Source organism: Lissotriton helveticus, chromosome 7 (assembly GCF_964261635.1).
Source record: "Lissotriton helveticus chromosome 7, aLisHel1.1, whole genome shotgun sequence".
Lineage (NCBI taxonomy): Eukaryota > Metazoa > Chordata > Amphibia > Caudata > Salamandridae > Lissotriton > Lissotriton helveticus.
In genome coordinates this window covers 1,088,267,657-1,088,290,640 of record NC_136068.1, presented here as the reverse complement: position 1 = coordinate 1,088,290,640, position 22,984 = coordinate 1,088,267,657, and the positions used below count along the sequence as shown (strand labels likewise).

Below are 22,984 nucleotides of genomic sequence, written 5' to 3'. Positions count from 1 at the left end.
ATCCACCTTAGCAATGGTTTTAAATTAATATTATCTGAAATAAATTTGTGACCCAGCAAAAGTTGAAGTACTTTGCAGGACAGCCAATCAGCATCTGGCAAATCTATTGTCCTCAACCTGAATGATACTGCAATCTTTAAAACCCCTGATGTCACTACCATAAGCTGTGGCGGACACCCATTGATCATATTAAACCTGAGGAAGGGGCTTGATTGGTTTCCTGCAGAGCCTAGCACCAAAGTCCATGACCGTCCCCCATGAATAAGCAAGCATTGAAATCTTAGATGTAAACATGGGAACCCAAGTATTTCTGTTATCAAATAGTATGCAGTTGGGAAATGTTAATTTTATTGCAAAAGAGAGCTTTAGACTTAGTGGGTATAACCCCAACAACCATTACATATGATTTCATATGGTTTATGAAAATATTTATATGGTCCATTAAATCTGCAAATGTTTTGAGGAGTGAATGCTTCCCCGCGGCTGTCCTCAACATGAGTACGGCACCGTCTGCATAATGCAGAACTGGTAATGGGCGGGAGCCCACACAAGGAGCATCACATTTCTTGTCTATTAACACAGCCTCTAAGCGATTCGTGTAGATGGTTAACAGAAATGGGGCAAAGATACATCCCTGACTAATGGCAAATGTTATAGTGAAAGATCCTGTACACCAATCATCCCGCCAGAATCTCACTGGCATATCCATATGTATGTCCCCCAAGAGGGACACCAATATAGGGTCTACCCCCATTGACTACAGCATGACCCAAAGCATTTTGTGATTTACCTGGTTTAATGCTCAAGTAAGGTCCATGAAACTCAGAAAGAGGGTGCTTTTTTAGCCATAATATACTGCTGGATGACTAAATATAGGTTCATGCACTGGTCGATGGTACTCAACCAACGCCTGTACCCATATTGCGTGTCGGATATGATTATATTCTCCTTGGCCCACAGGGATAGCCTTTCCAAGATCTCCTGGCCCAAGACCTTGACAGTTGTATCAATCAAGAAGATGAGTCTGTAGCATCTTGGATTGGCTCGATCACCCTTTTTTAAAATGGGGGCAATTATGGATTGAGCATTTAGTACTTTGTATAGCAAAGGGACCCAGAGGATCACTCTTGAAAAGATCTGCCGGGACTCCAACAGGCCAGTGTGCCTTATTTCCTGCTGGTCTTGTAATGGTGCCTGTGACTCCTGAGATAGCAAATGACAGGTTACCATTTACCGACTGAACCACCGTAATATTTTGAGGTTGGGGCTCTTTCCCTGATTCAAAGGAGTATATATGACAGAAATGGTCGAAGCATCTATTTTCCTCTATCATAGAAGTCAAAATTGACACATTCTCAGCATTAGAATTGTACTTTTGAGGTCCCTTCAAAAAGTGGTGCTATCACGGATATCACATGCACGCAATTACTGTTCTCAGACATCATCCTTGAGGCGCTCTTTCATGATGGGCCTGATCAGGTCAACATTTCCACCCAGTAGCAGTATGGCCTCTACTGGTAATAGTAAGGGCATCCCGCATGCTTTCACAAAGAGCAGAGAAAGCATTCATGACAGCTTTGGGCTCAGAATCAAGGTTTAGGCAGCATTCAATCTCACTACTCGTTTTACAAAACATGTTCCACAAAATTACTCCAGTATCAGTTTTGTCCATTTCAGGTCTCCCCCCCCCCTCCATCCCCCCGATCCGTAGGAACAAATTGTTTGGTGGCAGGGGCCGGAAAAGACAAGTTCTTACATGAATGCTTTAACAGAAAAACCAGAGGATTCACTCCAACCAAACCATGAGACCCTACAATCAACCAAAAGATATATAATAAAGTTGAAGAAATTAAAATATAAATCACTATGGTTTCACACCACCTGCCAACACAGGTGGGATTCCCCAACGAGTGTGGTAGGACAACATTCTGGGATTAAACTAAAAGGTTTGCCTTTTACAATTGAGCTGTGTGCACGAAATGAACACGTGTAGGGTTATCCCCTGGGGGGAAATCCTATCCTGAAAAATTTGGCAGACTTTTGGACAAGGATTATTCAGGGTGGGCAGAACTTGTGGAGTTTTACTCTGTGGAATTCTGTGGAGTTGCCTAAAAACTCAGTGAGATTCCACCGTGTTCTGTGAGTGGTGGAATACAAACCTTTTGCACTGCTTGCACTGATTTGTAGACCTAGAAGCCTGCCCCATGCTGTGAAATCAGTGCAGATGGCACCACACGGCATGTCAGATGATGCTGCTTCTATTTGCAGCTCGTGTAGATTTTCTACTCAATCGGCAGCTTTAGCAACGCAAGTGGCAAATTTCTCAACACGAGCAGGAGCAACCAGGAGACGGTATAGCGCTCGTTTTTCTCACTCGCACCACCCATGACTAAGACTTCACCATGCATTGGTTGGTGGAGTTTTTGCCAAACTCCGCACTCCAAGTAGAGTGCAGAGTGGGTAAAACTCTGCTTGAGGAATGGAGCTTCCACCCACCCCTACCCATGACCACTGTTTGGGTACAAAAGTGGGAACCTGCACTGAACTCTGGGGGACATGTCTGAGATTACTCAAGCCCCATACCAATAAAAAGGAATAACATCAGAGTGGGCAGATTGACCATGTGGATAATAGATTTTTAAAACCAAAATAATTTTTTATCAGGAAAAGTAAGGAAAAACATTCATAAATTAGAGGAGTTTGTCTCTAACTTTTCCATTAGACAGTTCACATTCAGTGAGATTAAAAAACACCTTTATTCTTAGCCTGCACAGAGGAAAATGGAATAGCAGGGTCAACAAAGTTAACAAAGTCATCTAGAAAGGCTGTGTCTCTAATTTTCCATCTTTCTTGAAGTGCTAATATGTTATATTGCCAGATAAAATCTTGCCACTTCTGATCACTGACCTTGTCCTTAAGCCCAGCAACATTCCATGACAAAAAACTAAGATGATAAACTGCATCAGTCACTACAAGATGTGAACCAATTCCCTCCCCTGCAAGACATTTGCAATATTGCAATGAATAGGGGGTAGTCAATCTACCAACTCAAGTGTATCAAGAGCATCAAATCTGTCCGAGAGGGTGAGGGGGGAGTTGCCTTAGTAAGCTTAAGGTACATCCTATACTGTCCACTGACTCAGAAATGATGGAATATGGCTAGAGATAATCATAATTTGCACATTACCCATTCTGTAAAAAGACCCCAAGGCAGCACCCTGATTCTGACAGTTGTATCTTCCTTACACTCGAAGGAGGCAAGGTTTCTACCCACAACCCAACTATTGCTGAAATTGATCACCATTAAATCACCATGGACATTTTAAGGCTATGCCCCACCCACCCTACTCTGCGTACCATGTTGAGTTGGGCAAAAATTCTCACTTCAACCCCTACCCTTGTTGTCAACCAGTGTGTCACCTTGATTTTTAGCTGTTGATAATTTTTGCTGGGGTTTAATTTAAGTGGGTGTGCGTTTACCAAAAGAACCACATAGGGACTGTAATCAGGTTTGACCATTGGGCAAATATGAATCAGTTGACACCCTTAATAAGGCACTGAATGATATTTGCTTAACGTATGTAGAGCAGGTGTATGCCCTGGCGAGCCCGGGGCAAAGTGGCATGGGAGGAGTGCATCATGCTTTCTTATAGTCTGTATGTTAACAGGTGTTTCATTCTTCACTGCACCAGCACCCCCAGAGCCCAAGCCATTATGGACAATTATATCTCTGGGTGAAGGGCGGGCGGGAGCAGTAATCACATGACAGTTCCCTGTGACACAGTTACCCCATAATTGGGAAAATGCAAGTCTGATATATATGGGATTTCTCAATTAAGCCATTATTGAGTTCTAGATAATCACCAACTTCATATTCAAGGCAGAAATAGCACCCTTTAGAACATTAAATTTATTCCTCACACTATCCACAATTGCTTTAATATCTGCCAAACATGGGATATTAAGTACCAAAACAGACATTGATTTCTGTTCCATTTCTCCATCCAAACCAGTTAATGGGCCAAGACAATTAGAAGAAACTACTGCAGTTAAATTAGTAGATTGAGCAGTCATTGAGGATTCCAAATGTGACACCCCATTCATGGGGGTTGGCTGTGCATCATGCGGAGTGAAGGAGACAACGCCCCTGCCTCAGCAGCTACTTGTGAATTTGTTGAGGGGGAGTTTATAGCACCTGGGCAGATGTCACTTGAGTTCCCTTTATAAAATTTTGTTAGCTTCGATTTTGATGCCTTCTGGTGCCTGTGCCACTGGCGAAGTTCTCCTTTTATTGAGGATATCCTCCACCGCCATGTCCTGTAAGGTGCAATTTTCAGCCGTATGTCTCCGGGTGGATTTGGGTTGCTTCCCAGCACCCGGAGGATGATCGGGTGCAAAAAAAAACAACAAAAGGGAGCTCTCTGGTACAAGCAAGGGAAAAAAACTAGAATAGTCTCACCAGTGCTCACCATTGTCCGGGCGCAGGACCAACGTTGGTGGCATTGCCCTGTCTCTTCCTGCCACTGACAGGCTCAAATGGGCCAGCTCTTTGGATGGTGTTTGCCCGAGCCTGCTTTCAGAGGCGTCTTGCGCGTCAGGACTCCCGAATACGCTTATAAGTGAGCGCAAGTTCAGCGGGCCTCCTCCTCTTTGCTGTGGGCTTATAGAGGCTGCTGGGGGATGTAGACCCACCCCAGCAGCAGAACACAAAGTGCAGCAAGATCAGATAGCTTCCGTGCTCCGGGAATCACAAAGCACTTCTAAGTGTGATATCAGCTGGGCCCCCTTCCTCCTTGCTACGGGCTTCTAAAGGCTGCTGCAGGATATAGTCCAACCCCAACAGCAGGACACAAAGTGCAACAAGATTAGCTCCCATGCCACGGGACTCAGGAAACGATGTTAGGCCCAGGGCTTTAAGTGGGATGAAAAAACTGGGGGGGTCTCTCAAAGGGGCGTGGCCAATGTAATTAAGGGTGAGGCTTTAAAACACCTAAGCTAAACATCTGTGCTAAGCACAGTGCGCCCCCCGACTGGTATTTTGCTCCCTCTGTCGTTGCATCCAGATATATGACACCATAAGTAGCATCATACCTACAACAAGTCAGGACCACTGGCGTTGTCAATGGTTGTTAGTTGCATATGATGAATTAGCAGCAACTATGGCTTGTATATAAAATTGAAAAAACTTCCACTTAAAGCCCTGGTGCACCACAACAATGTTGCTGATCCTGAGTTTCAGAAAGAGAAAGGAAATCCAGAGAGAAAATGACTCTCTCAAAAGGATTTCCCTTACACTACAACGCTCACCTGGCATGACGTCATGCCGTAACTTCTCCACTAGTGAAAAGTGAACAGTGTGAGCAGCGTACATTGATATGCCTGCTGTAACGGACCGCCTGTGCCAGGGTACAAAACAGAACCCGATAGAGACCTGTATAGAGGCCCCCTTTAAAAAACTGCCGGTGCTCAGCACCAGTGAGAACCGGTCCACTTAAAGCCCAGGTTAGGCCTGAGTTTAGCAGGGCCCCCTCCTTCTTACTGAGGGTTTCTAGAGGCTGCTGGGATGTAGGAATGTTACATGAACGTTTTAGCATTGTGTTAGGTCACAGGTCACACTGAAATGTGTTCATCAGATAAATACTACCACTCGTACTACTTTCCTTAAAGACACCTTCTATGACTAAGGTTTGTCTGAAATTTTAGTCAGAGGTGATAGGGTACATTTTACCTCGGATCTCATGAGGGGGTTCCTGGAAGAGTGATCCATTTTGCACTAAAAAACGGCTCCATATTGTCCACATGTAAAATGATTAGTTGAGAGAATGAACCACATAGTAAAAAACTGTTTTCACAGAGGTGAAATGATGTGTGTGTCAGTCAATAAAGCCTTAAAAGCCTAACATCTGGATGTACAGTACTATGCCTAGTAGCATTACATTAGTGTCTCCTTTGGGTCCCTGCAAGGTAGAAATCTTCATACTAAAATCCCAGCTTCGTGGATTAACAGAACTGGGACAATTGAAGAAGATAGATCTAAAATAGCAGAAATAACATCCCCACCAGAATAAATATAAAAACAGATATGATATGTTGAGATGTGTGAAAGAACCTAAATTCTGGAGAGGAGATTGGGTTTGGGTGTACTTACCCAAACAGAGAAGGGTAGGTAAGAGCAGATTCTCTTCACCAATGAAAATTAACCATGTTGGTAGAAATGTATTTACTTTGAAAAATGGGCAAGTTTGAGGGATGGATAACATTGTTTTACATGACCCTAGTAGTTCACATCCCCGACTACAATCAATCAATCAAACATGGGTTTGTAAAGCACAGCTACTCACCTGTGAGGGTCTCAAAGCCCTTGTGGGGGGTGCTCAGTTGGGGGCTGGGATCATCAGAAGAGTCAGTTCTTGATGTCCCTCCTGAACTGGAGCAGTGTAGGGCTTTGCTGGAGTTGGAGGAAGTGGCCGTTCCAGGTCTTGGCTGCGAGATAGGAAAAGGACTTTCCACCCATTCTGGTCTTGTAGATGCGTGGGATGATGGCCAGAGGAGGTCGGCTGAATGGAGGTTTCTCTTGGGGTCGTGGAAGGAGAAGCAGTTGTTTAGGTATGCTAGTCCAATGTTGAAGAGGGCCTTGTATGCATGCATGAGGAGCTTGAAGGCTACTCTTCTTTCGATGGGGAGCCAGTGGAGAATGCAGAGCTGTTGGGTGATGTGGTTGTCAGGAGGATGTCTAGGATTAGTCTAGCTGCTGCATTCTGAAAGGTCTGGAGCTTGCGGAGGAGTTTTTTAGTTGATTCCGGCATAGAGGGCGTTGCCGTAGTCCAGACTGCTAGTGATGAGGGCGTACGTGACAGTTTTTCTGTATTTGTAAGGTTTCCATTTGAACATTTTTCCGAGTTTGCGGTGGGTGTTTAAGCAGGCCGAGGATAGAGCGTTGATCCGGCGGTACATAGTGAGCGGAGCGTCCAGTATGATGCTGAGGTTTCGTGCATGGTCTGTCAGGGCGGGGGGTTTCCGAGGGTGGGGGCCACCAGGTGTCGTCCCATGCTCAGGGAGTGGAGCCAAGTATTCAGATTTCTGTTTTCTCCGAGTTGAGTTTCAGGCAGCTCTTCTTCATCCCGGTTGTGACAGCATTCATTCCCTCTTGGAAGTTGTGCCTGGTGATGCTGGGTTCCTTAGCGAGGGAGAGAATAAGCTGGGTGTCATCAGGGTATGAGACAATGTTGAGTCTGTGGTTTCAGAGAATGGTTGTTCTTGTTAAAAATGTAGTATAGCAGCGTGAGCTGCCGTACAACATGGCGGAAAGTAAAGAAAAACAAAGCACTAAGTACCGATCAACACTGACCTTGTCATATTGTTTTTATTTTTCTTTACTTTAAGCCATGGCAAAGCAGCCCACACTGCTATGCAACATGTTTAAAAAATATCGACAAAAACAATAGATCTGTCATAGGTGAAACCTATTGTCTTTGCCAGTGTTTTTCCTTTTTCTTTCAACGCTCCATGCAAGTGCACTTTTTCTAGTCTTCTCTCTTGAGTGCTGCTACCTACCTTTAAATATGAGCTCCCATGTGAACGCTTCATCTTGCTTCTTCATTACCTCAAGCTCGTCTATAACCTTCCGTGCCCCTCCTTGGCTTTTCTTATTTATGTTTTTTTCATTTTTTTCTCTCCAGACTCAAATTAGTTACTCCCTTGCATCCCTACCCACTCCCTGTTTTCCAAACCTGCTCTTCACCCACTCCCCAAAGTTCTTTAATTTTTCTCTAATTGACATTTTTCGAAGGGCCTGGCAACTGCCATTTGCTGTTCTGAATGTCAAAATGCTCTTTCGTGCAAATATAGTTTTTTTTGATTTACCAATCTAAGTAGAATCACTCATCTTGGATTTGTAAATAATAAAAACACATGATAATGGCGCTCACATCGTTCTGTAGGTGCACACATGTGGTGATGCATGCACCCAAACATACGTCATCACACATGCAAACTGCTACGGAACTCACCTTTTTATTTTCTATGCCATACATCAACAATTTAACTTTTTTCTGATGTTATACAGCATCTGCAAAAGCATTGGCAAATCCAATACGTGACAAAGACAAGACCTATTGGCCTTGGCAATGCTTGCTTGCTTATGGTAAGGTGACCTGAATTTTAGAGCAAAAAACAGGGACATTTCACAAAAATAGAAGAAGGACTATCATGTTATTTCAAGCGAGCGCACAAAATGACAGCGCTCCTCAGCAGAGAATTACAAAACAGGCAGTAAGAACATACATAAGATGCTATTTTTATACCCAGTAGCTAGCCTGTGAATTAAATTGCTTTCCTGGAACAACTGTTAACTATCCCCGCTTTGTACAACATAAAAAACTCCTCCCCCCGTTTTAAGTCGACCCTCTCCAAAAACCGGGACATGAGCTAAATTTCTCTAAATCTGTCCAGACAGCTGGTGAAAAACGGGGACCGTCCTGGCAAATCCGGGACGCCTGGTCACCCTAACTTATGGTGACTCTCCAGCAGTGACAGACATCAGTCGCAGCCGGCATGACTCGTGGGTGAGGGGGTGCAGGGGTTCGGCGGGAGGTTGGGGGGTGTAATTTACATTAAAACATTTTTCAACTTAAAACTTACCTTCGCATCCGGTGCCGCGTCGCGTCTCCTTCTATCTGCTTCTGTCAGGAAGCAGGAAGCAGGCAGCCTACCTCTCCACCCATAAGCCAATCAACACTGCAATGGCAGCGTTGTGATTGGCTGGGACGCTGACCCCACAGGCATCTATGCGGAGGCTGTTTGCTCCATGGAGCAACCATGGAGGAGCCGGCCATGATTCAAGCACAATTTTTCTATCACAATAAGGGTTTAATCTAGCCGCGAGCAAGCAGTGCTTTAAAAGGGATGGCATCCCCCTGGGCAGAAGTGTCTGGAGAGTTGGATTACCACCAAACATAAAATACCTTCTTATTAAAAGCACAGTCCATCCGTGGAAAGCAGCGAGCTACAGAAATGGCCTACGAACATGGAATTGGGAGGGAGGAACGGGGCAAGCCACACGACAACCATTTGTGTGTGTAAAAGGCTGCTTTATCGAAACACGGTGCATATCACAACTTTATTAAACTGGCACTTCGCCTAACAAAACTAAAACCTCTCTAAACATGAATTTATCTGACCCCTTGTGTTTCCTCCCCCTACCCCTATGATCCCCACATCATAAAACCCTCAACCTGCAATATACAATGCATAACTTTCAATAACAATTAATATTACACAATCTTATAACATATCATTTAAAACTCCTACCCTCCCATGACCTACAGTCCTACCTGCCTTCCTGCAACTGTAACTAACGAACCTCTAATGTAATCTTCCAACCTACTTAACCTTTCCCCGCTCCTGTTCACAAAGTCCCCAACCATAAACTACCAAACTCCAGGCAAACTTAGCCAACTTCCAAAACAACCCCGCCACCCAGGAAAAGACGGGAGGGTAGGCGGATACTCCACCTCCACCTTTTTCTGCCCCCCTGCCCTCTAGCCCTACTCTCAGCCCCCCCCAGGCCTCCTACCTAACCTACCCAGAAACCCCAGCCTGTGCCCTGCTCACTCCCTGCGCTCTCCCAGCATTCTGGACAGCACTTCACGTAACTCCAACAAATAGAGATCCATACCCATTCATGACAGGTGCTTTCTGTCACCCCTAAACAATTCTGGCGCGTCATACCGAATGTCAGCATGCCAGATCCTAGAAAAACCCAAATGCCGACAAAACCTTACCATCTCAACGTTCACCTTCCTCCTGGCCTTATCAACCGCACCGGGGTTGACTGCGCCCCTCCAAACCTGTCGCAGGACACACTCTGTCCAGAGCACTGTGCACCCTGACCACTGCCTCTTAATCTCCTCCAAATCTATTCTCATGGCCCTGATCAACACCAGCCCCGTCTCTCTGACCATGTCATTTTCCCCCCAAGTGGAGGACCAAGACATCAGGGCACCTACCAGCCAACAACATCCTGTTTAGTACTTCTAACAGTTCCCTCCAGAGCATACTCCCCTTTCCTTTCCAACGAACATTAAACAGATCAGGGTTAAATCGGAGGTTCTCCCCAAAATAACTGGCGCTGGCCTGAACCTGGGCCCATTTGACAAATAAGTGGCCCACTATCCAGATTGACATATCCCTGGTGACACCGAACCTGAAACAAAAAACAGGAGTGAGTAAATGAGCCACATGCACAACCGCGCTAACGCTGGCTAGGCGCGCTGCGCACATAACGCTAAAAGCAGTCAGACAACCACCTGCCCAGACTCATAATGTCCCCTCGCCCCCATCCCCGCTCGTGCGCCTCCGATGCTGCGCCGATCCGAATGGAATGCGTGTCATAGCTTTTGCCCTCCACTCTCAAAAGTGGTAAGGCCTTCCTTAAAATAGCCAAGAGCTGCAAGCCTGTAACCACCCGCCCATCCGTGTGCTGAACGACCGCCCCTTCCGCCCCCGGCGCTCAGGCCCTCCATCTCAACCCCCACCATACAGGACATAGTAAATCCGAATCTGCTGTCTGCAAGTATACCCACTGGCCCGCGCCTCTCTGGTCCGTCTTTGACTTCCAGAGCCAAAGCCATACCTCGGTTCCCCTAAAGGAAACCTCGGACCACAAAACCCAGACACTACCTTTGGACCCCAACAACTCAGACACCCTGAAGGCCCCCGCAAACATCCACGACATCAATGGAGAAAACAGGCAGATGTCCCCGTCGTTCCTGCAAACCTGTGGCAAAGCTCCCACCACCTGCCCAACAAGTTCCATGACAAGGGTTGCCTAACCCTGTACACCCTCCCTCACTCCCGAGCACACCCTTTGAGCATCCGAGAGCCGAGCTCCCCCGCTGCGGGCGCAGAACCCCACAGGAGCTTCCCCATGAAGGCAATCCCTGCCAGCTTCCCCGCTATCGTGACCCGTGTGAGGCCCTTCTCAATTAAGACTTGGATTTACTTGATTGTATTTATAATGTATTGTACAAATTTATATGTTTTGTGAGTGTTTGAATAATAGGCATGTATATGGTCGAAGAACAGTGTATATATATACATATGAACATCCACTAAAAGAGACATATACACCTGTTTTTAATGAATAATTTCTTTTATGCAATTTTGAATTGTTTTTATACAAATAAAATCTCTAAACAATACATACACCTTGGCTACGTGGTATATATAGTTTTAGATTGTAAGTGCTTTTTTCGGTTCCATCTGAGACGGGGAGTGCGGAGTGCATGAAAAATTGTGTCATTTAAATTATAGTGTGACTTTCATTGAACTTGTCTGGAGATCTTTAACTAACATTAAAACTCCATAAAATCAAGGGTATAGAAACTCAAGGGAACTTGTGCGTTTGTTGGTACAATTTACCCTGTTCCCTTGGTACATAAGGGTTAGTCTATTTTGATTTATACCTTCTCAATTAAGGACAGGATAAACTGGAGAACATCCTCCTGCCACCCCACCTCCAAAGACCGTCGTCTCGCCCCAGAAGCCACAAACTCCTCCCATGGTGTCAAGTACGTTACCTTAGTCGAGCGCACCAGGGACCCTAAAACCAGCTGCAACATCTTGTGTTGCCTACGTACCACAGCTGCATCCTTGGCTAACCCACGGAATCTCCCCCACTGCGAACGAGACAAAGCATCGGGTATGTCATTGTCAACCCCAGGCACATGCACCGCGCGAAAGGCAATATCATGCCGCAAGCAGCCCAGCACAAACACTCGCAGCAACTTCAGTGCCTGCGCATCTCTAGCCGACTGCCTGTTCACCACCTCCACCACAGCCATGTTATCTACATAGAATGTCACTCGTCTATGGGCCAACAATTCCCCCGAGGCGAAATCGCCACCACCAAAGGGAAGAGTTCCAAAAAGGCAATGCTCCGTCCACCCCCGCCCACTCCGGGGGCCATTTCTCCGCACACCACTTTCCCCTCCAGTACAGCCCAAAACCCTCACTCCCCGCCGCATCAGAAAAGATTTGTACGTCCCAGACCAGGTCATCCCCTCTCTGCATGGGGATCCCGTTGAAGTTCTTCAAAAAGAAGTGCCACATTCTCAGATCCTCCCGAATACCCACGGACAGCCGCATGTGATGATGCGGCGGCCTCCGCCCGGCCAAAGCCTTGCCCAGTCTCCTACAGAGAGTCCACCCCACTCGCACCACCCTGCAAGCGAAATTGAGGTGACCCAACAGCACCTGTATGTCCAATACCGTGACTTTGTGTCGTACCAACATAACCTCCAGCAGTTCCAACATTTGCTGCTGTTTCTCCGCTGGTAACCGGGCCTCTGTTGCCCCTGAATCCAGCTCAATTCCCAAGAATGACAGTGTCGTGAACGGCCCCACTGTCTTCTCCGGTGCCAATGGCACGCCGAACTCCCCCATGATCTCCTGAAACCTGTCCAGCGCCTCCTGGCAGTCCGTGGAGCCTGGGGTGCCAACCAAGAAAAAGTCATCCAGGTCGTGCGTTACTCCTTGGTGACCCGTCCGTTCCGTGAACCACCATTGTAGGAACGTACTGAAGCATTTAAACAGTACGCAAGACATCGAGCAGCCCATTGGCAGTGCTTTGTTCACGTACCAGCGGTCATTAAACTGGATCCCCAGTAGGCCCCAATCGTCTGGGTGAACTGGAAGCAGCCGGAAAGCCAACTTGATGTCACCCTTTGCCATCCTCGCTTTTGCGCCCGCGGTCACCACCAACGACATGGCTGCGTCAACAGAGGAATAAGACACCGAGGTCTCCCGCTCATCAATAAAGTCATTTACAGAGCCACCTTTGGGCCACGACAAATGTTGAATGAGGCGAAACTGCCCCTTCCCCTACTTTGGCACTACCCCATTGGGGGACACAATCAAATCCACCAAACCTCAAAAGGTCTACCATGCGGCCATCTCTCACCTCCTTCTCCAGCTTGTCCTACACCACCTCAAAGTTCTCTTTAGCCAACTTCAAATTGTCAGCCCACCTCTGAACCCTTGGTCCCTCGTAGCCCAGTCTAAACCCCTCCAAAAACCCCGTCCGCAAGCATTCTGCAGCCCCATTGTCCGGATAATCCTGTAGAGCTGCTATCAAGCGGTCAACTCTAACTGGAGTAAGAGCCTTTCGGCCCAGGCCCCTTGGCCCCTTTACCTACCACAGACTGCTGCTGTGTCGCTGATTGAAACCCCCCTGCCTGCCCTTGCTGTCCCCCCTGCTGCTGACCCTTAGTTCCCCAGCATTTGACAAGGGCATGCCCACTCTTCCCACAGCCCGAACATTCATGTCGGAACCGGCAATACTCCCTAGTGCATGCCCCTTTATTGTAATCCCAACATGTGGCCGGGAAACCTGCCTGGCCCTTGGCCCTTGGCCCCTGCCTCTACCCCACCTCGGGTGGGGCTGCCCTGAAAGGACTGATAGACAATAGGCAGCCCGCTTGCTGTAAATATGGTCTTACCCGACCGAGCCAGACCCATCATGTGCTGCCACAAATCAGTGTCCGGCTCACCCCATTTTGCCTCGGAGTCCCATGCCATGTGGGCCCTGAACTCCTTGTCGTACTGTGCCCACGCATAGCCTCCCCCATGAGCTGAGCCTTCCTGATGACGTCCATATATTTAAACATGGACACCAACCGCTCGGTAATCTTCTTGCAATACACGCTGGCGAAAATTAGGAAGGCCGCCGTCCAATTCTCGATCGTAAGGGGCACTTTCGGCCTCTTCTGGAGTTCGTACTCCTCCTTCGAGCCTTCCTTTGCCCTCACTTCCTGGTGCAGGAGTTTTAATATCTCCACATACTCCCCCTTCCAGATACGCTCCTTGGTAGTCAACATCAAATGAGCCCCTAACGGCTTCGTGACCCCCATGGCAACCGTTTGACCTTCAATTCCTTATCCTCCACTTTCACCTCGTCCTCCCCAGTCGTGCCAGCACCCACTGCGCCAGCCCCGCCCGCAGCCCTGGCTGCCCCACTACCCTTGGGCCCGTCAACCCCCGGCTCCGAGGGCCCACACCCGAGTCCTTTTTGTCCACCGGCGCCGGACCTACTGGCCCTGACATCTATGCATCTGGGCCCACCCCTTTGTCAGTCACATACTTCCCTTTCTGTAACCTGTCCCCCTATCCCTTCCCCCCGACCCCCACTGAGACCATGCATGATGCCAGCACTGCCCGTTTACCTGGAGCCAAGGAGGCCGCAAGTCATTCACAACCTCTCCAGTCCAGGGAAGCCGCTCTCACCTCCCAGCGCGATGCCCGGCCTGTACTCTCCAACTGGTGCTGTGAGCCCTTCAACACACTATCAACACGATTACTCGGCCCCCCTCCACCCTCACCATCTCTCAACTCCCCTTCCTCCAGACTATCATCATCATCAATTATCTGCACATCCCTAGAGGCGCCAGCTCTTCCGGCCGGCGGCGCCGACTGCACCATTCTAGCAACAGTAAAAACAACATGCGCATCGCTCCTCCTCCGGTGTTGCTCCCCAAGCCGTAGCGGCCCTGTTGGTGTAGGGGTCGGCGATCCCGCAGAGGGCCTTCTTGTGCCGGACGTGACGGGATCCCCTGCCGGTACCGGGCACGCCGTGGGAGGGTCAGCCCTCCCTTTGAGCTTAACGCCATTGGGCCGTCCCTAGCCCTGCTAAGTCTGGAACCCTGCGGCGCACCTCCTCCTGAAAAACAAAAGACAGGATAGATGTGTTGGGTCCCTCAGCCTGCACCTCACCCATACCCCCATATCACCTCCCTGCCCCCCGCGCACATGCAGCCCACGCCCTACTGATGGTCCTAAGGGCCACTTACCCTCCCCCATCCTCCTTGTCCTCGCTCCACGCCAAGCCCCCAACACCCACCCCCCCTTCATCCGAGGAGACCCCTCCTTCACCCCAATCTTCTCTACACGTGGCCCCCTGCTCTCCCCCCTTCCTCCCTCACCGTCCCGCCCGCTCCGAGGACCCTGACACCCCACCCTCCCACTGCGCCGTACTCCCGCCCGACCCCTGCGCCTCCCTGAACCCCTCTGCCCAGGAGTCAAAGACGTCCAACCCCTCCCAGTCCCTCTCGCTGCCGTCCGATTCCTACAGCAGCGGTGACATATTCCCCCACCTCTGCCTGCCAACCCCCACTTCCCCAGGCCCCTCCACTACTCCGTCCACCCTCCGCTCTCCCTGTGCCAACCCCCCCACCTTCACCTCCAAGGGAGGCTCATCCAAGGCCCCCACATCCACCTGTGCCCCTGCGATATGCCCCCCGGCAACACCCCCCAACCCCCTTTGCCTGAACCGCCTGACGGGGCCCACTCTGGGGAGGGGCTCTCTGCCCACCCCGTGCACCTACTCATGCCCACTTCTCCCCTCCTGCCATGCTCAAGCGCCCATGCCTCCCAGCCCGTGCTATCCGGCCCTGCCCGCCCCTCCTCATAAGCTCCCCTGCCCCTGGAGCGTTCATACATGCCGGGCTCTCTTGGGGGAAGGTGCTCCCCGTGCCCCCTGATTCAGGCTCTCTCCCCCAGGCCCCCCGCACTCCCCGCAGGTGCCCGTGCTGCCACCGCCAACACACCAGGCCCCGCCTGCTCCTCCCTCATCGCCGTGTTCTCCCCCGAAGCACCTGGGGCGGTCAGAATAGCTTTGCGAGGGCGGAGGGTAGACGCCTCCACTGCTCCCCCGCCTACATTTCCTTGCGGTCGCGGCCCTTGCCCCCACCCTGCCAGCACTCAAACCGCCGTCCCTCACCTGCAGCTTTGCAGCCTTGCGTGGCGGTGAGCAGGCAAAAACGTCCGCCACCACACCGCCTCACAGGGCGCTCCCCTCCCTGAGGGCTTACAAGCAAATCCATTCGTCCTGCATCGCTAAGCAGGAGAATGGCTTCGACCACCCTGTAGTCTTCATCAGACATTATCAGACAGCAACGAACAATGGAAAGAAACTGACCTCGAACCAACAACTCCTGACAAAAACCACCTACACCTACAGCGCTTACAGCCACCAGGTCACCAGTACCTAAAATGGTGGCTGGGCAGGCGCCAACAGTCCCTAAGTAGCCTTGGGCTCTCTTTTGAAATTGGGCTACATTTGGGCGAGCCCCAAAGTAGCCCAAAAGACACAAAATGGCTGCACCCATCTGGCGCCCCACCCCCTCCCAATCTGCCCTGGGGCAGACCTCGCGGTGCTCGGCTGCCCCCCTAACCCTCCTCGGAAAAGTGTAAAAATCCAAACACTTACCATTAACATTGAAAGCACTGTTGTTCTGTTCACTTCAAGCTCCCCTCGTTTCCAAGTACTCCTCCTGACAAGCATTCAAATGAACTACGAATTGGCAAACATGAGAACGGCATTATTTGAAATTTGCGTGATATTACTCGACTTAGTACTTAGGTACATGAGTGGGACAGTATATAAAACCCGTGGTACCTTGATCAAATGGCAAACAATTTACCCCCACTGCAAAAAGGCTCCAAGTCATTATTCAGTTTTGGCTTCAGTATATTAAGTCTGGAGGGCTCAGTTTCACTGTTACCGAAATATTCAAGCCATCCTCTGTTTTGTCATTAAGACATTTTCTGTTAAATACTTATGTTATGTTCTGTTTATGTGATATGATGTGACGTAATGATATGTTACAACATGTGTAGAGCTCACTTACGACCTTATATAGGTGTCCTGGCGCTTATATTTGCGGATATTATATAGGGCCATTTCTTAGGGGCAAAGAAGCAGCTCTCGTGGTGTGTGGTGCTGCAGTGTGATATACAAGGATATTACAGAAGGGCTGCCCCCTAAAATGAACGAGACTCTGGACAAAGCTTTACCGCAAGGCATGTCAAGACGTTGGACCTCACTGTGGTGATGCATGTCAGCTGGCCCACAGGAGAGGCCGGTGCTGCCAGTTGAAACACCAAAGTATGTGGGCTAGGATCGTCCTTTTTGGCCAACTGTGCAGCACAAAGCTTTGATGGTTGTTTTGTTTGATTTAATTGCATTGACGAGTCCGTTCACACCTTGCTGCTCAGTCGTGCATATGTTCTGTGCATTTAGGGAGATGATTCGTAATATTTAGAGGTGTAGCAAGAAAGGTTAGAAATCTACCCATGGCTTAATTTGATTGGAGTGAGTTAAAGTTTTGTATTGACCTGTAATTATTGTTCCGGGACATCCGTACCCCTCTGATGCATTTCTTTTAAAAAGTTATATTTTGTTCTTAAATGATTTGGTAGACAAGAGCAAATTATCACATTCATACAGAATAATTAGTTTAAACACCCTGGTTTGAAGACTGCACTTGAAAAAGCATGTTGTATCTAACTTTGAAAGAATGTCTGACATTTATTCTTGTTATACACCTTGATCAGGATACAGGAACACTCAATGGCAAAGATGGATATTTGGAAACTGAATGAAAAGTCTGCAAATTCAAAGGAAAATGCCCAAGTGCCTGAGAAGGAAGAGGCCTCAGAAATGAAAGCGGAGGTAGTATTTCTGACAGATGAGGGTGCAGCAATAAAAGAAGAGACAGTTAAGGAAGAAGTAAAGGAGGAACTCCCAATGAAAGAGGAAACCATAGCAAAAAAGAAAGAAATACCAGCAAGAAAAGAAGAGACTGCTTCAATACAGAAGGAGGCATCTGCACAAAATAAAGACATGCTATCAAAGCAGGAGGAGCCTCTTCCAATACAGATGGAGGCTTCAGATGAAAAGAATGAGGTACCAGCAAAAAAAGAAGCAGCACCATCAAAACAAGTCCAAGGCAAAGTGGAGGAAGCCCCAGCAAAAAAGGAAGAGGCACCATCAAAACAAGACCAAGGCAAAGTGAAGGAAGCCCCAGCAAAAAAGGAAGAGGCACCATCAAAACAAGTCCAAGGCAAAGTGGAGGAAGCCCCAGCAAAAAAGGAAGAGGCACCATCAAAACAAGTCCAAGGCAAAGTGGAGGAAGCCCCAGCAAAAAAGGAAGAGGCACCATCAAAACAAGACCAAGGCAAAGTGGAGGAAGCCCCAGCAAAAAATGAAGAGGCACCATCACAACAAGTCCAAGGCAAAGTGGAGGAAGCCCCAGCAAAAAAGGAAGAGGCACCATCAAAACAAGTCCAAGGCAAAGTGGAGGAAGCCCCCGCAAAAAAGGAAGAGGGACCCTCAAAACAAGTCCAAGGCAAAGTGGAGGAAGCCCCAGCAAAAAAGGAAGAGGCACCATCAAAACAAGTCGAAGGCAAAGTGGAGGAAGCCCCAGCAAAAAAAGAAGCAGCATCATCAAAACAAGTCCAAGGCAAAGTGGAGGAAGCCAGAGCAAAAAAGGAAGAGGCACCATCAAAAAAAGACAATATATCGCAAGAGGCAAATGGAGTGCCAGCAAAAAAAGAAGACACAGCAGGTAATGAACTCGCAAAAAACAAGGATGAAGTTGCAGCAAAAAATGATGAACCTCAAGGAAAAAAAGAGAAATCACTAACAACAAAGGAGAAGGTCCCAGCAAAAAAGGAGGGGGTCCCAACATCAACGCGAAATGTTCCATCCAGTACGATGAGAACGAGTACACCTGCGATGACCATTATACCACCTGATATGAACAGTACTTACATAGGAGACACCTACTTTCAGGAGGATAAGCTTTTGCATACCAAGGTGAGTGCTTGTGTTTGTGTTTGTCGATGATAAACGGATCCGTGGATAACAGATCAAAAGACCCTAGCCAAGGACATACGGGTGGTTCACCAATTGGGTGGAAACCAATCACTGTTAGCCGAAAAGAAGCATTTATTTTCTTGAGTCCCCTCACTCATCCAGGGTTGCCCCTAGGTGACATGCTTCATCATTGGGGCCATCCCCAGCATCTAATGCTTGGGGCGTGCTGTGACTTGCGGAGTTACGTAGGAGCACTAATTTTGTGAGGATGTGTGTAGTGCAGTGTAGGGGGAGTGGTGTAAGTGATATTTAAAAATATACCTAACTAGTGAGCCAAAGTTTTGTTCCTGCTCCCAGTTGGCAAGGATAAAATGGGGTTAATAAAAGGAAAAATAACTGTTATGTAATTATAATCCCTTGTATTGTGTTGCCATGTTTCGAGGTATCCCATAAAAATAATTGGTTGTTCAAAACTAAAGAGAGAGATGTTATATGATTTACTAATCAATAGGCCTGATATTTCTTCTGCTTCTTCTTTCCACGATGCCCAGCCTGGTAGGGCACAGTGTAAGGGCTTCAAAGCACTCTTAAAGTCACTTTTCTGGTAGGCAGTGCCCAGGCCCAGAGTAACTAAGATTTTGCATCAGGTCTGCATCGCTATTATAGTGTAAAAAAAATGTGGGTTCTACTAAGTAACCAAGTACAGTCAATTTTTGTGGCTTTATGTTGCTTAGTAAATACGAAGTAACGAAAGGAAGGCAGTGCATCGCGCTGCCTTTCGTTACTTTGCAATGATTGTGCGTTACATGAGTGGAGCATGGGTGTCCCCGTACATCCACCCATGTATTTTGAAGTAAACCCAGATGTACAAAGACTTATAAGCCGGCATTTGTTTCAAAACGGTGCATCTAACCGATAGAGGCGTAACAAGGATAAATATATCAATTTCTCCTTCTGACCTCCTCTTTTCATGTGTACTGCATTTCCTGTAAGAATTTGTTTTGAATTTTGTTTTGTGCAGGAAAGTTTCCCTGCCTACACAAAGGCAATCTTGACCATAACGTATGAACCTTTGCACCTTGGCGCCAGGGGGCCTTTGTTAGAGCTAGGCAGCCACAAGTGCACCATTGCAGAGCGGGAACTGACCAGCCCCATATTTTGGTGAATACGGCGCTGTTGAGCTCCTTCTCTTCCATGCAGCGCAGTGCCACAACTTGCCTTGCAGTTCTGCGTTGCTTGAACTATTAGTAAATATGCCCCATAGTGTTGTGTGATGAAGGTTGTGCCAAACCACATAACTCAATATATTATCTTCTATGAATAAACAGCAATGTATTTGGAAATCTATGAAAAATCTCTGCGTTAGAACAATGCAGACACTAAAATAAGAACATTTAAGTAGAGTAATGCTGATGGAGGTAGATGCAATTCTGATCAATTCTAAAATTCAAGAATGTTTTTTTACATCTTTTTGTTTTACCCCATAGTCTAGATTTCCCATTAATTGCTAATTATTATTTGCCCAGGTCACTCGCCTTTCAGAACCCCCTTAGAGACCTACCTGTCTCCCTTCTCCAAATGCCCTTGTTCTTCTTATCATTTCACTGCCTCTGCAGGCTGACCCTGTTATGTGGCGGTGCAGTGGAAGGCCACTCAATATCCCTAAAAACAGTCCTTCATCAACAAAATATGTATGCATTTCGAAGGGGTACTGGTATTTTTTGGGGATGTGGACTTTGGCTAGAAAGAGGGGCTAGGGTTGGGACAGTAACTAAACAGGAAAAAACACTCACTTTACCTACTTTCAAGCATCACTTCCTTTTTAAAATCTTCAACTATCTCTCGGCTCGAGGTGTTGGATAACAATCGGCCTCTCTGCAACTGTTCGAAAACAAAAGTTCTCTCATTTCACCTCTCCTCTGACCAGTAGCTGTCTATACCCACTCCTTCCAGCCCCCAGTTTCACCCCCTCTCTCTTCACAGTCATGAATCACTTCTGCTATTGCAGCCGCTCAATTCCAAACGTCCAAAATTTCACGTTTGATGCAGACAAATCTGTCACTGTCGCTGCAATGCCCAACAGACCTCGCGAGGGGGCTCTTCACAGGAGTTCTTTTGTTTTTTTTCAATAAGAAGGATGAGGTGCAGTGTTAGGTGTGATAATGTGAATGGACTGGTGTAGTGTGAGGTTAACATAATTAGGGAATACCATAATTAATTTAGTATATGGGACCCTTTGTTATCGTTAAAAAGAATAAGGCCCCGATGTAGGTCCAGTTCATCGACCCTGGCTTTGAGAGAGCTACATTGGCTCCCGGTACATCTGAGAGTGATCTACAAAGCAGTTTGCTTGGTGTTCAGAGCAGTACATCAGTTGGGCCCGATACCCCTGCAGAACATGTTCACTTGGTACGCTGCCCCGCGACTTCTACGTTCTTCTTCTGCGCACTTGCTGGTGGTCCCGCGGTTTCAGAGAGTCCGGATGGGTGGCCGCTCGTTCAGTGTGGCAGCGGCCAAATGTTGGAATTCTCTGCCACTCTCCTTGAGAAGCCATAGTGACTATTTCCCGTTCAGGAAAGCGCTAAAAACGCACTTGTTCCCCAAAGCTGCTGTGTAAGTGATTAGTGCCACTGCTCTAGTTCAAGCGCCAGGATGCCCTCTGGGTGACAGGTCTGCGCTCAATAAATACACTAAATAAATAAATAATAAATAAATAATGTAGGTAAATCTAATTTACCGACTCATAAATACCGAATTTTACCGATTCGGTATTTATGAATCGGTAAATTAGAAGGAGGCAGATGTAGGTAATTTTTAAATAACAATTACCGAATCTGTAAGATTCGGTATTTACTGATTCGGTAAATACCAAATCGGTATTTCCCATTGATTCCTATGGGCTTTGTAGCCCATAGGAATCAATGGGAAATACCGATTCGGCATTTACCGAATCGGTAAATACCGAATCCTGGCAGGGGGAACGGGGTGTCACTTTGACACCCTGTAGCACCCCAATTGCAGGCTTGTGTGCCATGTGGCACACATACATGCCCTAAGGGCATGTCTGTGTGTCACATGGCATAGGTGTACATGCACAGATGTGCATGTACACTGGAAATCGGTATTTAACCACCCAATAGGATTGGGTGGTAAATACCTACTCCTAAAGGGCCTGTGGCACTCTTTGAAGTGCCACCTACATCTTGATTTACAGAATCGGTAAATTTACCGATTCGGTAATTTACCGATTCTGTATATTTACCGAATCGGTAAATATACCGATTCTGTAAATAAGATGCCCCCTACATGCCAAATCCAAAATACCGGTAAATGGCGACCTACATCTGGGCCTAGATGCCTAGAAATGGAAGCAATGGAAAGAACTCAAGCACAGATCCCCCTCGCGGGGCCTGTTAGGCATTGCAGAGCTGGCACAATGACTAGCTGTCCGATGATGAAGCATGACGCTCATTTGTGTATGTGAGGGCTCTTGCTCCTGAGGAATCAGATTCCCCGATCTGATACTTCAGGCTTTTCCCAACCTCTTCCTCTCCTGTTAGGCACTGCATACTCCTTTGACTTACATAACCTGCTTGGGGGCGTGTATGCTGGACTGTTTTTCGACCATTGTCCCCCCTTGTGGAATCGGATAAATACTACACAATTATGAGTTCATTGGGAATAACATGCAAAGTTTAGTGCTTAACCACATGCGTGCAGCCGTTTTTCCCGCTGTATGCGGCATTTTTAAAATTACCGCGATTCATGACGAGCTGAGCTCGTCATCAGCACACGACTGGTAACGCTGATGACGAGCTGAGCTCGTCATCAGCATGGAAGGGGTTAATGTACCAAATAGAATAACAAGCATATTGCCCCCTATAAACTTTGGAAGGTTTGAACTACCGATATTTATCACAAAATTTGTAATTGCAAAATTTCCAGAACCAGCAGTTACCATACATATCACAATTAACGAGGCTGCTTTTTATGAAGGCCCAAGAGGCTATTGTTCAGCCAAGCAAATTGTGCATTAGAAAACACTCAATCTAATCTATGAAGCTGTAAAAAAGCCCCTCTTCAATTGGCTAATGAGCACATTGTCTCCTCTTGCTCCCGCATCTCATGTGCTGCTTGTGTTCCTACCATACAGTGCCCTCTAGTGCTTAATTTGTAAAATATAAAGTGCAGGTTTTCACAGTTTTTAAAGAGGCCACACCCACATCCACAGGCCTGCCCACTTCCTCCAGTGGCCCCACCCACTTCCTTTATTGGCTCCACCCACATCCACAAGCCTCAACCCATCAAAGCCACTTCCTCACTTCTTGA

The 22,984-nt window shown here is 47.6% G+C and overlaps 1 protein-coding gene across 1 annotated transcript in view; it reads left to right on the top strand.

Moving 5' to 3' along the window:
• Positions 1 to 22,984, top strand: part of LOC144769964 (uncharacterized) — a 321,126-nt gene that overhangs the window by 85,826 nt on the left and 212,316 nt on the right. Inside the window, exon 2 of the mRNA XM_078654161.1 lies at positions 17,392 to 18,655. Coding sequence (XP_078510287.1) covers positions 17,392 to 18,655 — 1,264 coding nt within the window. The remainder of the gene's footprint in view (positions 1 to 17,391; positions 18,656 to 22,984) is intronic.